The sequence below is a fragment of the Mastomys coucha genome, unplaced genomic scaffold (genome assembly GCF_008632895.1).
Source record: "Mastomys coucha isolate ucsf_1 unplaced genomic scaffold, UCSF_Mcou_1 pScaffold20, whole genome shotgun sequence".
Classification (NCBI taxonomy): Eukaryota; Metazoa; Chordata; class Mammalia; order Rodentia; family Muridae; genus Mastomys; species Mastomys coucha.
This window is the reverse complement of record NW_022196903.1, coordinates 141,022,514-141,039,671: the sequence shown is the minus strand read 5'-3', so window position 1 is coordinate 141,039,671 and position 17,158 is coordinate 141,022,514. Positions and strand designations below refer to the sequence as shown.

Here is a 17,158-nt window from a genome sequence, read left to right as displayed (position 1 = left end):
TCCTTTGATGCTGTTTTAAAGTACAAAGGGCTTGATAGAAAAAACAAATACCCAAAAGCACTAAGCTTGAAAACTTTCAGCATCAGTCAAGATGTAAAGGGTTAACTGTAGAATGCAAGGCTAGACAGTCATTTCCTTAGAAATGGAAAGAACGATTTTAAAACTCTTATTTCTAAATAATGCCAATTGGCAAACCATCTACCCATCTAAAGAGCTTAACAAGGCAGTTTTCTTTCTTTGCTCCCACAACTATCTCCCTACAGCATAGGCCAGGATAGCACCAAAAACTGACTTACCTTCTGAAGTGCTCAGACTGCAGGCATGCCAACTCACCATAAGTTTTTTAAAGATTTGTTTTAGTTTTTGTGAGTATGTGTGTATGCATGCTACGTATGTGCATGTGTCTACAGAGGCCAGAAGAAGGTGTTGGATCCATTGGAACTGGAGTTACAGGTGGCTGTAGGCTGCCAGACTGGGTGCTCAAAGCCAAATTCCAGTCCTCTGTAAGAGCAGCAAATGCTCTTAACCACTGAGCCATCTCTCTAGCACCTAACTGTAACTGTTTTTTAATAGATGATTTCTTAATTCATTTTATTTATATGAGTACACTATAGTTGTACAGATGGTTGTGAGCCATCATGTGGTTGCTGGAAATTGAATCCAGGACCTCTGTTCACTTTGAACCCCAGTTGCTCTGGTCGGTGCCGCTCGCTCCAGCTAGCCCACTTGCTCTGGCCCAAAGATTTATTTATTTTTATATCTAAGAACACTGTAGCTGTCTTCAGACACACCAGAAGAGGGTGTCAGATCTCATTACGGATGGTTGTGAGCCACCATGTGGTTGCTGGGATTTGAACTCAGGACCTTTGGAAGAGCAGTCAGTGCTCTTAACTGCTAAGCCATCTCTCTGGCCCCTAACCATAACTTTTAAATTGAGGTTTTACTAGAATTTTATCCTAACTTTACAAGGTTTTAAATGTTGCTAAGAGTTTTGTGAAGAATAAGTAAATAAATCTAAGTCTTATGGAGAAATCACTTTTTATATAATTTTTCGCCATAGCAGGACATAATGTTTATGACTTGTGAAAACCTATCCTATTACATCTGATTTCAAACTACTACATGGGGGCTGGAGAGGTTCAGCCAGTCAAGTGCTGCCATGTAAGCATAGGGCCTGCATAAAAGCTGGGCATGGGCTGAGAGGTAGCCCAGAGGCTAAGAATATACACTGATCCTGAAAAAGGCCTAGATTTGGTTTCTGGCCCCTAAACTAGGCAGCTTACACCTCCAGGGATCTGACACTCCTTCTTGCCTCTTTAGGCACTTGCATAAATGTGACATACATATAACTACACAGAGACATAAATAGAACAAATCTCTAAAAGCCACGCATGGTGACCTATTGCCTTAGGCAGGTTAATCTAGACAGTGAATGCAAGCACCAGTGAGAAGCCCTGTCTCCTAGAAGGGCCAGCAACATGGCTCACAAGTTATCCTTGGTGTCCCTCATGGAACTAACTTTATTAGTCCTTATGAATAAAAAAAGAGAATTATTTGTTTGTTTGTTTGTTTCAAAGCTCCTGGCCCAAAGTAGAGTTTTTTCTTTTGATTCATGAATTCATCAGAATTAAAACTTCTGAGAGTATAGCTCAGTAACAGAGGCCGTGACTAGTATGCATGAGGGAGATCCCAAGCAATAAAAAAATTAATTAGTTAATTTTAAAAATAAAATTTCAAAGTCTTGAGTATTTCATAATTATCTCTTTGCTGGATAGTGTTTATGTCAACTTGGCTAAAATCATTTGGGAAGAGAAAATATCAACTGAGAACATGCCTTCACTAGATTAGGTGATGGGCAAGCTTGTGGGACATTTTCTTGATTAGCGATTGATGTGGGAGGGCCTAGGCCATTGTGTGTGGTGCCAACCCTGGGCTGCTAGTCTAAGTTCATGGCTGAAGTAGGAAGGCTTCCAGAGAGCGGTCTACATTATTACCTTGGGCCAGAACTGCTGGGTCCTGCATTTTCCTGTACCTGCTCAGGCACTGCCGGAGGTCTTCTATTTTCCGCTCCTGTGAATTGAGTAAACCATCACAACTACTGAGTTTTAAAACAGTCAAGGGAAGCACCTGTGAACAGTGTACATTATCTGAAAAGTATTTCTAAACTTCAGCAAATGTGTCAATGTCTGTATTTTTCCTGTGTGTTTCAGAGACAGAACCAGCACCTGTGATGTTACATATTCTTATACTGTCATCTTTAAAAACAAAATTGATATAACAGCATTTAACAAAAAAGAAAAATATCAGGGCCAGTGAGATAGCTCAGTGGTGGGAGAACAGGTGTCAAGCCTGATGACTTGTGTTTGATGCCAGTGGATAAAATTCTAGAGCTGAGATTACCAGCATCCTCCACACAGAAGCCAGGTGTGGCAAATGTAACCTAGAACTTGGGGAGTGGGTGGAGTAGGTTGTGATGAGGAAGAGCAACTATCTCTTGGCATTCTGCAGTTTTGTACTCCTTGGAATTAGTCTTTTCTGGGACATGTCCCTTTGTTCCAGTCCCTAAGGGACACAGGAGAAAGCAGTCCTGATGTTATAAGCTGGACCCTGTTAGGCAGCCAGGATCAGGTCAGGTCGGTTGTAAGAAAGACACCACCCCATGCTTCTAGCAGGATGAAAGCCAAATATGGGTGAGGAAAACTGAGCACGGTAAGGAGCCCTAATAACACAGGCATTAGGCCAATATGCTGAAGACAAAGGCAGGGACCGAGAATGATCCAGGGGCCTGGCCTGTGTCTGCTCTCTGTTATTTTACTTTCCAGGAAGGGCAAGACATTTCCAGATGTAAAAGAAGTCAGGAATATAAAGAAAGTAACTATGATTTCACAGTAGCACTGATGCCTTCTCTCTGTGGCTGTGTGCACCTCTGTGAAGTTGGGCTCCACCCTTGAGAGGTCTTGTTAGCCTAGAATTTCCAGAATGTACTATTTCTCTTCTCATCTGAATATAAGGAAGTCCAATGGTCTAAATATTTCCTAAATTCAGAAGAGGAAAGAGAGCATGGGAATTTCATTGGAATCTGAGTTGCTGGCCTCATTACTGTGTGCACACGGCCACAGTCACACTGTCATCACTGAGCCTGGGCACACTCAGGCAGGAGAGACAAGGAAGGTCCCTTCATGTCCTGCCCAGCTGAGGTAAGTCAAGGTCTACGTGGAACAGCCAGGATGCTGCAGAGCATAAACAAAGCGCAGTATCTGAGTCACACTTGGTACCTTTTCTTCATTTGCTGCCATCAGGGACTCCACTGCTCTCTTCATTTTCTGCACTTCAATGTCTGAAAGCATACAACATTGTTAGGACAGAGCGACATTGTTAGGAGGCAGCTAATCTGTGTGGGAAGACACTTGCTCTTCTGCCTGACAAGTTCCAAGGTACACGTGGCAACGATCCTCCTTTGGGAACAATAAAGGATGACACTGTCTAACCCACCCACATAGTTGTGATAACAGACAGATAACAGTGTGGGGAGGTAGGAGATGCCCTCACTTAGAGAAGTCTTCCTTTAAACACTGAGGATGAAATGTGGGCGCAGCCACAATGACAGCACTGAGTTTTCAAAAAAGGAAGCTGTGGGCAGTGGGTGAGAGCAACGGATGGATGGTATTCACGATGACCAAGGCTGAGGGACAGTGCTGTCATAACCAAGCTGGAGAACCATGGTAAGAGGCCGAGCGATGTGGTGCTCACAGGAGTAGTCATGCTGAGAAGCCAGCTATAGTGCCACAGAGGGAAGAGCACCTTGCTTCATCTATACGCCTCATTTCCAACACCATTTTAAAACAGAAATCAAGACAATAAATCACAGCATGCACAACGTGACTTCCTTAAAATCTGATAACCAAACACAAAAGTGTCACTTTAATAAAAATGACCGTTTAACCCCAAAGCAAACCTATGGTTAAAGTATGGAAACAGGAAAATATTCACCTGGAGTCACCTGCTTCTGCAGGGACAGCACAGGTGATTTTATAAACTCGTGGATACACTGTCAAGAAGGAACTGAGGCTTGCTGCTGGTTTGTTTGTTTCAAGCAAGTTTCTTTACGCTAATAATTCACTCTCTGTGGTGAATTAAGGATTTATCTTTATGTGCACTAAATAGCTCAGGCTCCATAAAGCTTCTAATGTAGACCTCAGCTAAATAGTGAGTTTCATACCAGACCCAGCGAAGCTCACCCACGAGCGCTGGTGTGGTGCCTTCTCTTCTGTGCCTGCACCACCTGCCCCACAGAGAGCACTTTCTGAGCCCACTCCTCTGTGTGTGCTGCACTCTGGGAAGTGAATGGGCTGCAGCAAAAACCTGTAAGATGATCTTTTCCTCCTTGCTTTATGGCCCGTCTATCTAGCCTCTCTGTCTTGTACCCCGTGAAGAAATGAGGGGCTATGGATGAAGCAGCTGCACTTCTGTGACAGAAATGTTTTAAGCATGCAAAGAGTGGCTCTGATGACGAATGAGAAGCTGATGGAGATACACCAAAACCTTACTTTTCTCTTTGAGCTTCTTTTTAATATTTTCATCTGCACAGGAAAACCCATCAGATTGGGAGTTAGCATTTATTATAACAAAACACTATCTTATAAGTACTAGTATTTGGTTTCCTTTTACATAAATGCTGGGACTCTAAATCTCACAAAAAACCCAGAGCATGAAGCACCCCACGTGACTCTGAGGCTGGCAGGGGCAGCAAGCACAGTGCTGGATCCTCGGAAAGAATGGCTGTGTGGCTCCCAAGCTGCTACACTGGAGCTTCATCCTTCTGAACCGCGCTGCTTCATTGTGGACATTAGGCCTCAGGGTCAACCAACCATGATGTGAACTGGCTAATGTCACTCTGGTAAGTTTTCCTAAATGTTAGTTTGATACCTGGTCCTCCTGACTACATGTAGCATCCAATTAAGCACTCGGGTCCAACATCACTGAAACAGTGTGTCCCCTGCTCAAGGAGACAGGTCCACTGCTGACAGTATCAGGGTCAGACTGCTATGTGGTATCTAAACCTTGTACTCAGACTCTGAACTCAGTTGGTCCCATGCTGACAATGAGCAGTTCACACTGGCTCCAGTCGCCAACTCTGTGTGGGCAGCACCCCAAATACATCTCTAGTCATGTGTACTCACTCAGTCCATTCTGTTGGTAAACTCTGAAAGTGAGACTGGCATTATGGGTTCCCTGGTACAGTGTGTGAGCAGCAGATTCAACCCTAAAGCTGTGGTCTACTTCTGAATGCCCTGTAATGTTATTTTACTTATGTCTAAATCCAGGGAGGAAAACCCACTTCTGTAAGGCTGAGTTTTCTGATGGATAAGGGAATAGGTACAGAACGTAACTTGTTTCCATACATTGCATGGCATGAGATAAAACTCCACCAACTAGAATCCATCTGTCCAAATGAGTCAGAAACTGCTAGCTATATACATACATACATACACACATATGTACATACATACATACATACACACACATATACATACATACACACACATACGTACATACATACATACACACACATACATACATACGTACACACACACATACATACATACACACACATACGTACATACATACATACATACGTACACACACATACATACATACATACATACATACGTACACACATACATACATACACACGTACATACACACACATACACATACGTACATACATACATACATACGTACACACACATATACATACATACATACATTCACTCATTCTAGGACTGCTAGACATTATACATATTATATTTCAAGATTTTTTTTTTTAATTGAGTCATGGTCTCCCTGTGTCACCCAGGCTGGTGTCCAACCTATATTCCTTCTGCTTCCATTTCCATGTGCTAGAGCTGCAGATGTGTACTACATCAGACCCAAATGTATGTTTTAAACTATCACTGGAGTGGTTTTTCTATTGCCCAACATCAGATCCTCTGCTGCAGTTTACAGGATCGTGACGATACACTGAGTGCCACAGTTAGCCTTACCTCGATCAAGGACTTCAATCCCTTCTCCTTTGGCCTTACAGACCAGCCTCTCCTGCAGCCTCTTTACTTCACACTCCTTCTCCTCCAGTTGCTCTTTTAGAGACGCCAATTCATCCTACAAATTATAAATTCATTTTATTAACTGTAGACTACGGCAGGAGAGGAATATGTATAAAGCATATTAGCCCTTTAAATCAATACTCAGACTGTGGGAATGAGACAAAAAACCCACAAAAACTTACATGTAAACACAAATTAGACAGAGGCAATGGTAAACACTATCAATATAAGTAATTTGTACTAATTACAGTGTAAATGTTTCAAGTTTGTAGGTAAATGTAAGAAGCTGAAGTATAACCAGGACAGGGTACCCTCTAAAGTTCTGCTTACGCTAAATCAAGGTCTCACCAAGTTAGTTGAAGAAGATGATCAAATAAGATACTTAAAAGCAAAATAAAAAACAAATTCAAAAAGGCTTGATTAGTTCCTTCAGCATTTCAAAGTGACCCTCATTGTTCTGGGATAGTCACCGGGCGTCAGTAGCCACAGGGAGGCAATCAGGGGTGACTGGCCAAATCATGAGGTAGATAATTCACTTTATAACTGACTGAATAAGGCAGACTCCTACAGCAATGGAAAGCAAGGATTTGAGTCTTCCTTTTGAAATGACGGTATCTGCAAAAGCTTCTGAGGCCCTGATGATTCTGTTAAGATTTTAAAACTCAGCTTTGCTTTAGAAAATACTAGTTGAGCAAATTCATTATTTTTCAGGCTGAATCTGTCACAGAAATTAGTTATGCAATGACAACAGGCATCTTTTATTCAGTGTGGCATTGAGTCTCAGAGTTTTCATTCAGCTATCTATACATGCAGTGTTATGAAAAACCCACCCAGGAGACCCTGTACTCCTGACCCACGATAAGGATGGAAAGGATGGAGCCAAGTTCAGAAACTTTTAGTAGCCCTGCAAGAGGTGCTGCCCCATCTCCCTGCAGGGCTTCTGAGCAGTGGCTTCTCTTCCCTGCCATGGTAAGGGATGCACGCACACACACCGGCCTTCCAGAAGACCCTAACAGAGGAGAGCAGGCTCCAGTTCACACGAGATGGAGTTCTTCCACAGGTGAACTTTTAACAATTAATTATTTTACGATACTTAGGGGTCAGACTAAGAAATAAGTTTATAGGCAGATGCTTTTATGTTGTACCTGTTTACTATTTACATTAGCGCTCTCACTGTCCCTTTAATCAGGTGTATGCACTTTTAACAGACAGGTGACACACATACACGCAATGAATGCACATGCTACTAAAAACACCATCACAGCAGAACGACACATGCCAGGAGGCGGCAGCCCGCTCCCACAAATGTCTACTACACCTTCAGTGTCTCCCATTTTTGCTCCATCCGTTGCTTTTCATACTGCATCTGACCCACCTTGATTTTCATGCTAGAAAGTTTGGCCATTAGAGACTGGTAGAGAGACAGAGGAATGAGAGAAAACGAGGCAGAAAAGATAAGCCAAATAACTAAGAAAACAGCATCAGGTCATAAATGTCAGCTAACCCAGACACCACAGGCTGTGTCCTAGCAGATTAGTGACGCCTTGGATTTACTGAGAATGCTGGCATGTACACTAAGCACCTCCAGCTTGGGAGAAACACCGTTCAGTTGCAAGATATGTTTGTTACCATGTACTAATTGGAAAACATTTTCTTTAAATAATATTGCTCATAGAATGATAGAACATATTTAAAAAATATTTTTTTCCTAGAGAAACTCACTTTAGTTGACTTGAGCTTTTTCTCATACTGAAGTCTGTCACTGTCCATGTCACTGACCTTTAGCCTCAAATCATTGATCTCTTGAATTAACCCCTGCAAAATAAATAAATTAATAATAATAATAATAATAATAATAATAATAATAATAATAATTAGAAAAGGATCTAACATAGTCACCAAAGGAGCAGCCAGAAAGCTGTAAGCCAGCACAGCTCCTTGGAGATGTATGAGTTGTGAGAACCAGCCCTAAAAAAGGAGATCCAGTGAAATTTACCCCAAGCATCAAAGCACACTTCCACTGAAATACTGACCTAAGTCTCCAGTGCCTCAGCCCTGAAATGCTTATGATCCTGACTAGAGAAATGCTATGGTGGGAAGTGTGGACCAGGTCCCCAGTGTGGTGCTGAAGCTTATGGAGTCTTTAAGCAGCAGCGCCTGCGGGGAGATCTTTTACTATTAGGACCCCTCAAAAGGGATTTGGGGACCCCAGCTCCTAGCTCTCTTTTCTGCTTCCTGCCATGCATTTCATGATAATGTGCTGCTTCAACACTGTCTCAAAGCAATGAGACCCACTAGTCATGGACTATGATCTCCAAAACCATGGGCAAAAATAAAACTATCTCTTTATAAGCTGTCTTGGGTATTTATTATAGTCATGAGTCCTTGTTTTCTTCCTGTTGCTGTGATCAAACAATCTGACCAAAAGCAGCTTTGGGGATAAAATTATACTTCCAGGTCACAGTCCATCACTGAGGGAAGCCAGGGCAGGAAACCAAGTCCAGGACCTAGCGGCAGGAACCAGATGAATGCTGCTTGCTGGCTCCTTCACTGGCTCACTGACCTGGCTCATGCCCACCTAGCTTTTCTATACTGCAGGAGATAGAGGCCCCACAGTGAGCTGGACCTGCCTACAGCAGTTAAGACAGTCAAGGCAATTCCTCACACTATGTCCACAGACCAACCTGACAAAGACAAATTATTCAACTGGGACTGTTGACAGGTGGTTCTAGGCTGTGACAAATTGATGGTCAATGCTCACTGCGGCATGACGGAAATGTGATTAACTCACAAAGGCAGTCTGACATGGACAAAGCCACTTAGCACCCATTTCTATATTAAAACTGCCTACGGACCCCACCTTTGCACACAGACTCGAGATTTTCTCTGGCACTGCCGTTTACCTTAAGATTCTTTTCTGTGACACGTTATAGCTATTTGAAGATTTCTATAATTTTTGCCTAGTCTACAAAAATATAAACTTAAGTTTCCTTAAGCCAACAATCTCAACTTGAAGGCAGATAATAGTCTTATATATATATAATATATTAATATATCCAATATAACATAATTTTATATGTGCAAAATTTTAAAAGTCTAAATGATTTCATAACAGAATATAATTGTATACCATTTCTACTGTCACTTTAAAAACGTACTAGCAAATTTTGTTCAAATAATCTAAATTCAAGTTTAAAAAGAATCCATTTCTCTTGCTAGCTCATCTTCCCTGCACAGAAGTCAGGAATAGCCTTCCTTCCTTTGGTCTTTCAGGCTTTGCTATTGTTAGCAGGCGGCTTTGAACTCCTAGCAGGGACTGCTGTAAACATTACCCCTTCCTTTAGTGATGCCTGCAAAGAGGAAGGAACAATTATAGAAAACCAAATTATATAGTGGCCTTTTCCCTATTTTTTTTTAAAAAGAAATTGGTTTTGGGTGGCAATGGATTAAATATGAATCTGAATTCCACCCTGGGAGAAGCTAGATATGCCCAAGACAAGTCGGGCTGGAAAATATGGAACTATCTCTTTAATGCAAAAAGAGGAAAGAAAAGAAAATCTTTAAAAACCAATGTAATCTAAACCACAGCACTTATCAATCAGCTCAGAGCTCTCCATTTTAGCCATCTGTGCTTATACCAGAAGGGGGCGCAAATCTTCAACTTTAAAGATTCTAATGCACTAGTCATGGAAACGCCTATAAATGTTTCCTTACCTACTTCAACATTTTCTTGGAAACCAATATCCAAACTCTCAAAATTCTGGCAGTGTTAAGAGATTCAAGATCACAGAATAGCCAGCTAACAGTTTTGTTTTTAAGGGACTATGAAGCCAGAACATGTACATACTCTACTCTGTTTCAACGTCTGAATGCTATTTTGGTTACTTTAATATAAATCCACAATTACCAGATATTCTGCAATATACCCTGTGAATATGTATACTCCCTTATATCAGCAGTGTGGATTATTTCTTAGGAAATGATCAAGATTGTGTTTTCTAGAGGTGTGTTCACAGAGTCATTGAATGAGAACATAGAAGACAGAAGCAGGGAGAAACAAGGCATGACAAATACCTGCTGCAGTTCACGCAGTACACCAGGCAAGATTCTGCCTCCATAGTGTGGACAGCCTCCTCAACTCCCCTATTTCCCTCCAGCCTCCTAGTTCCCAGCCCTGCAGCCCCAGCCACTATGCAGGTTCAACAGTGACTGTGAAGGCAAGGATGACAGGGTAAGGAAAGGGAAGACTATTTACATATATGGAAATATACATACACACATATGTACACATATATGCATAAGTGTACATATATATGCATATATACACACACATAATATATATAGGAACTGTTAAAGTAAAGCTGGAGAGTGCTGGCACACACCTTTAATCCCAGCACTTGGGAGGCAGAGGCAGGTGGAGTTTGAGTTTGAGGCCAGCCTGGTCTACAATGTGAGATCCAGGACAGCAGAGCTACATAGAGAAACCACGTCTCAAATATCAACGGAAGGTTAAAAAGCCTTAATCAGCCTGTTAAAGAGAATGAGCAGTTCACTTGCTCTAAAAAGCACAGTGAGGGCTATGGAGAGAGGAAGAGAAGGGAGGGGGGAAGAGAGAGAGAGAACGAGCAGACGCTACTTACCTCTGTGTCTCTGAACCTATCTTCATAATCCAGCCTGTCCTTCTCTACGGCCGTCAGTTTTAACTTCAAGTTAGAGATCTCAGCCATCAGCTCCAGCTTCTGTGTCTCCAAGGAAGTCCTACTCAGAAGCTCCTGTTAGAATTCCAGATATTCACAAGCTGTTATATTACCAATTTCTGTCGTGGCGGCAATGCAATAGTTGAGTGTAGACTTTGGGTGAAGTACGGCTACACACCACACAGCTGAGGAGCACTTAGTCTAGTGGCCTCTTCTGAACAGAACTACACATGTCATCAGGGTGTTGGGGAGACACATCTGGCAAACTCCAGAGCCTAATGACAGCACTGATGTGCTGTGCCTGGTGCATGCCACAGACTGGGAGACATGTTCATGAGTTCAGTCCCTGCAACAGTCTCATGAGGAAGAAAAGCTTATCAGCCTCATTTATCAGGGTTTCTAGGAACATGGAAGCCTAGGTCACGAGGACAGGGAGGTCGGAGCCTGTCAAGTCTCACAGGCAGGCAATAGTACAGACTGACATTCGACAGCAGCAGCTCCTCTGCTGCATCGCAGGCTTCTCTTCCACAAGCCTGTGTGCACACTGGGTGCATGTGTGTGTGAGTGAGTTTTTGCCTAAACAAGCGGCATATGGTGTTTTTCATCTCATGGTTGAGAGTTAGAAATAATATGAGCGCAAAAGATCAACTTATAGTTCCTGTCACATTGCATTCTCTCCTAACTGCACAACATTGTGTGTCTCTGCCATTTTAGACTCTGACACTCTAAACACCACAGTCTAGGAATTCTGCAGTTTACTGAAGCTGAGACAAGACAAGAATGTCGCACCTCAGGTAACACAGTTCAGCAGCCCCTCCCCACACCGGCTTCAGTCCCTACCTGCTGCAGCATTTCTTCAGTGGCATTCAGCTTCTCTCTGTGCTCTTCAAGACAAAACTCCAAATCCCGAATCTTCTCTCCCTGAGCCTCCACCTGGTCTGTCAACACACTTACCTATTAATTTAGAGCAAAAGGCTACAATGAGTTTGAAAGGCTGTGTCCCAAGGCATGGCTCATTCTCTAACTGGAATGAGGACTAAGATCCATCACTCATGGTGGTTTAAAACATACCAGGCTTTTAACAAGAGGACAGTGGTTCTACCCTTTGCTATTTATCTTTTGCTTTGTGTGGATCAAGTCCACAGCTTGTGCAAGCTAGGATAGGCAGGCCCTCTACCACCAGGCGGGCTCAGCAGCCCTATGCTGTCTTCTGGCCCAAGGATTCCTATTCAATTTAGGAGAAACTTAGTGCTGGTGAGTTTCTTTACACATTAATACCCCTTCAGCTGTCATTAGGAAAATCTGATGGTGAGAGACTAGGAGTATAGAGTCACAGAGGGAGCGAGGCCCATGTTGGAAACAGGCAGTAAGGACCACTCAGATCTCACAAGTCAATAATGAAAGGAGCCAAAGTGAATAAAGACCTCAAATTCTACAAGCTCTTCCAAGATGAACAGTCACAAGTGTGGTTAAAGTAAGGGCAGCGGACAAGTGCTGCGGTGCACTTAGCATGAGTTCAGGTCCCAGCACCAAAGAGGAAAAGGAAAAAGCCAGGGTACCGCACCACATGCCCAAGAACCAAACAGTGAAGCTCATCCTTCATCCTCAGGGTTCCATGCAGGTCTACAAGTCTCCCCTGTGATACCAGCTGAGTAAATATACTTTGATCCAGTTAGTTCGAAACATAAAAATAAAGACATTTGCTCTGCACTTAGAAACACCATGAGGAAGCAAGCAAACATACCCCCACAGTCCTTTCTAACAGCAGTAGGTTCCACTCGGCTGCTTTGTATGGTTCGTGTATCATTTTAAAAGATGGAAAGTTAATATATATTCAGGCAAGAGATTTTTATACTGTGGGTATTCACAGATCTGGATTTCCAGCTGAAATGTATGTAAAATCAGATCTGACAGCAGGAGACATACTAAATTATCTCAAGTGGCACACAGTCTGACCTACTCCTGAGGACTGGGTGACAAGCTGGCCCCAGCCAGCCCTGCCTGCACACTCTTGGGTATGGCTGGCTGGCCTAGCACTCCACTTCTTGTTTGTGAGATAGGATCTGAGGCTATAGGCCAGGCTGGTCTCATTCATGGCAAGTCTCTGCCTTGGCCTCCTAAGTGCTGGGATTACAGACACTGACACCACAGCTGCCCACTACTCCACTGGGCTACTTCCTTCAGCGGCCGGCTGGGCTGCTGAACAAATTCAGTGTTTCATTTTCAGCAGTCTGTGAGAGTAGTCTTCCCTTGGCATCTGTCTGCGGCTGGTTCAAGAATCCCTGCAGACATCAGTCTGTATGCTGAAGTCCTTCATGGAGCAGCAGTATATTCACATACATACAGCCCACACATCTTCCTCATGCTCTCAGTCGCAGGCTCCCCAGTACAATGTAAATGCACATGAACAGTTGTTATATTGCTTAGATGGCATGTTTACTACGGGTGCTAATACAGGTGTTGCACATATATGTGATCCAAAGTTGCAAGGACGTGTGCTGAGAAAGAACGGCCTCAAGTGCCACTTGCCTGAAGAACGAGGGATTCCTTGTCGTTTTCTAGACGTGCTAGCCTTTCTTGATACACATCTCCGTTCCCAGGTAGGTGTCCATTTGTCTGAACGGGAAAATAACATAGGTAAGGTCAACTCTCACTTAGAATTCCATGTTCTGAATCAGTAAAACTGATTAAACTCCAGGGGCCTGAATTAAATTCAGCACCACTGTCACTGGCATGGATGGAAAATATAAGAATTGACTGACTTCAAACTAAGCATGACAGGCACGGTGAATGCGTATACACAACTGAGCAACTAAACACAACTCACTGGCCTTACCCCATTTCTGAGTAAACAAAACAAGTACCCCGTCTTGGTTCTAAACATACTGCTGTGGAAAACCACTGACCAAAAACAACTTGAGAGGGAAAGGGTTTATTTCACCTTATAGTCAGTCCACCATGAAGGGCAGTCAGGGCAAGAACTGAAGCAGAGGCCTTAGAGGAGCGCTGCTTACTGGCTTGCTCCTCACAGCCCTGTTTGTACAACCCAAGACTGTCTGCCCAGAAATGTCCCCCATCCCAGTGGGCTGGACCTTCCACATAATCATTAATTAAGAATACATCCCACAGGCTTGTGTACACGTTGGCATGACGATGGACACCTTTTCTTCCCAAATTACTCTGAGTGTGTCAAGTTCACAGAAAGCTAACCAGTACAGCCTATAAAAAGCAGCAGCAGCTGGAATGTTCCAGTAGCCATAGGCTCCACCCTAGGGAAAACAAAGTTCTGCCTTCCTAGTAGAGGACAGTGCTCTGTTTGTCCCTGAATGATCCCTGTCACTAATTCTGGGTGTGGAACAGTGATCACGACCTGTGATGGCCTCCTGTTCCTACCACTCCATCCCCAGGTTCCACACTGGACTGCCAATGCCTGTTAATGGAGCAGACACAGGGATGACGTCTGCCGGGCTTCTTCCTGTCCATTTAGCTCTAAAAGTCACAAGATGAAATCGTAAGATAAAGGCTCCCGCCTAGAAAGCCTTCAGAAGCCTGTCTGTCTCCCCACTGAAGCTCACTCAGTCCAGAGTGATTCCCCTGCTGGTATTGGAGAGCTTGGCCTACCAGCTTTGCAACTGTTTTCCATCTTGGCTTCACTAACTTCTTAAATGTTGATCAGTTTATACAACGCTAAGATCAGAAGCTAGGCAAAACCTGGCCATCAGCTTGTACCTTCCTGGTATCTGGCTCAGTGTTTGCCCATGTTCACCTTACCACTCTTCCCCCTTCTGCTGCTTTTTGTTAAAACCCCACTTTGTATATTATGCATAGTACACTGTCCAAGGAAGTACAGACTTTTTCCTACACTTTTTATTTTTGTTTATTTATTTTTGAGACACAGTCATCCTATGCAGCCCTGGCTGTCCTGGACCTCACTATGTAGATCAGACTGTCCTGGACCTCACTATGTAAAGCAGGGTGACCTAGAACTCACTACATAGGTCAGGCTGGCCTCAATCTCATAGAGATTCACTTGCTTTGGCCTCCCAACTGCTCAGATTGAAAGTATGGGCCACAGTGCCTGGCCTTTTCTTCCATTGTTTTCATGTCCAAGTCATGAATGGCACATTTGCGAAGTCTCACAAAGAGTAAGACACATAAAATTGTCACTCTGAAACATAATAGTATATAAGACACCCCCCTTTCCTCTCCCCTCTTTCTTCCACTGCCCCCCCCTCTCCAGGATGTCAGGAATAATCCTCCTGCTTTAGCCTCCTGGGATTACAGATATGAGCCACTATGCCCAGCTTGGGATATATTCCTCATAATTTCCTAGCTACATTATATATTACAGCCATAAGATTCCCTGAATAGTTCTTTCAATACAACAGAGATAAAGCCAGAAGAAATACAAAATGGATAGGTAGGGGCATCTAGAATTCAACCACAAACAGTCTCTTCAGAGTTAGAACCAGAACAAATGAACAAACAAACAAACAAACAGCAGAAACTGTACACTCTTCTTCCCCAGGGCACATCCAATGTGACATCTATTTCTCCAGAATTAACCTTCATTTATTCTGCCTCTCCAGATTCCTATTTCAGTTCTGGGAGTAACAAATGTCATTATCTTGAAAACAAAACACAGGGGAGAAAGAAGTCAGGAGGAAGAAGAAAAAGAAGGAAAGATTAAATTTGGGGTGTTTCTTCTGAAAATGGAGACACACTGGGTTACATTTCCTAAGACTTCACAGAAAACTCAGAAGCTAATTTAGCAAGTGTGCAGTGCATGTTTTGAGTGGGTGTAATGTTAACATCAGTTGCTCGACCACATACCTGCACCATTACCATTGTACAACTCTATCCATACTACTCACTCCAGCCCAGAATTAACTTCCCAGAGTCTGATGGAGTAGTCAGAATGACCTACACCTCCTGGGGATCATGAAAATGAAGCAGTCTTCTGGAGGATAGCCAAACACACAGTGGACATTCTAGTCTATGAGGGGCTGAGGCAGACCCTGACACACAGTGGATGTTCTAGTCTATGAGGGGCTGAGGCAGACCCTGACACACAGTGGATGTTCTAGTCTATGAGGTGTAGAGGCAGACCCTGACACACAGTGGATGTTCTAGTCTATGAGGGGCTGAGGCAGACGCTGACACACAGTGGACGTTCTAGTCTATGAGGTACAGAGGCAGACCCTGACACACAGTGGATGTTCTAGTCTATGAGGTGCAGAGGCAGACCCTGACACACAGTGGATGTTCTAGTCTATGAGGTGTAGAGGCAGACCCTGACACACAGTGGATGTTCTAGTCTATGAGTTGCAGAGGCAGACGCTGACACACAGTGGACATTCTAGTCTATGAGGTGCAGAGGCAGACGCTGACACACAGTGGACGTTCTAGTCTATGAGTTGCAGAGGCAGACGCTGACACACAGTGGACATTCTAGTCTATAAGGTGCAGAGGCAGACTCTGACACACAGTGGATGTTCTAGTCTATGAGGGGCTGAGGCAGACCCTGACACACAGTGGATGTTCTAGTCTATGAGGTGCAAAGACAGAGGCTGACACACAGTGGATGTTCTAGTCTATGAGGTGCAGAGGCAGACCCTGACACACAGTGGATGTTCTAGTCTATAAAGTGGAGAAGCAGACGCTGACACACAGTAGATATTCTAGTCCATGAAGTGCAGAGGCACTGGACAGCTTTCAGCTCCTAATTCTGATTACACACATTGTGAGGCATCTGTTTTTAAAATTCCATGCAAGTGATGTTTTATAAACACATTTTATTACATTAAAAATGCTCTCTGTTCAGTGAACACAAGAGGTACAGCTTTCTCTTTTGTCTCTTCAAAAAAAAAAAAAAAATAGGACGGAGCTCCCTAGGCTGGCCACAAACAAATATGCCTTAGCATCTTACATACTCTGGCTACAGTCATGTGCCACTAAGTAGAAACAAAAAAGTATCCATTGGTTTTTCTCCTGTGGCTCTGACTGGCATTTGAACCCAGGGCCTCACAAGGAAGCACTCATCACAGGGAGGCACTTATGTGGAAGACCTCACCACACAGAAATGCTCACATGCTCCAGTGCTGAACTACATCCCCCTGCTCCTTTATTCTGAGAGCAAGAAACTCTAGCCAAATTAGCATCATTTTCTTTCAAGCCAAATATGACAGAATGAGGTATTTCAAAACCACTTCTCCAAAGTGAAATGCTGAGAACTGACTCAAAACGAGCAAACAAATCAGTAATGTCCCGGTATTTATGAATGCTTATAATACTCAAGATTGGCTGGTATTTCTGAAGCATTAATATTCACCAGAGGAACCCAAAGCAAAAAAAAAA

At 43.3% G+C, this 17,158-nt stretch overlaps 1 protein-coding gene across 12 annotated transcripts in view; it reads right to left on the bottom strand.

The window, feature by feature from the left end:
* The window catches only part of Ppfibp1 (PPFIA binding protein 1), a 149,657-nt gene that overhangs the window by 26,397 nt on the left and 106,102 nt on the right, over positions 1 to 17,158 (bottom strand). For 6 of the 12 annotated variants that reach the window (XM_031383912.1, XM_031383911.1, XM_031383917.1 and 3 more), the window contains 9 exons: positions 13,331 to 13,417; positions 11,642 to 11,755; positions 10,745 to 10,876; positions 7,827 to 7,919; positions 7,423 to 7,515; positions 6,045 to 6,159; positions 4,548 to 4,580; positions 3,276 to 3,337; positions 1,995 to 2,070 (listed from right to left, as the gene is read on the bottom strand). In XM_031383912.1, the coding sequence (XP_031239772.1) occupies positions 1,995 to 2,070; positions 3,276 to 3,337; positions 4,548 to 4,580; positions 6,045 to 6,159; positions 7,423 to 7,515; positions 7,827 to 7,919; positions 10,745 to 10,876; positions 11,642 to 11,755; positions 13,331 to 13,417 (805 nt within the window). The remainder of the gene's footprint in view (positions 1 to 1,994; positions 2,071 to 3,275; positions 3,338 to 4,547; positions 4,581 to 6,044; positions 6,160 to 7,422; positions 7,516 to 7,826; positions 7,920 to 10,744; positions 10,877 to 11,641; positions 11,756 to 13,330; positions 13,418 to 17,158) is intronic. The other 6 variants (XM_031383918.1, XM_031383923.1, XM_031383919.1 and 3 more) reach the window with 3 other exon arrangements.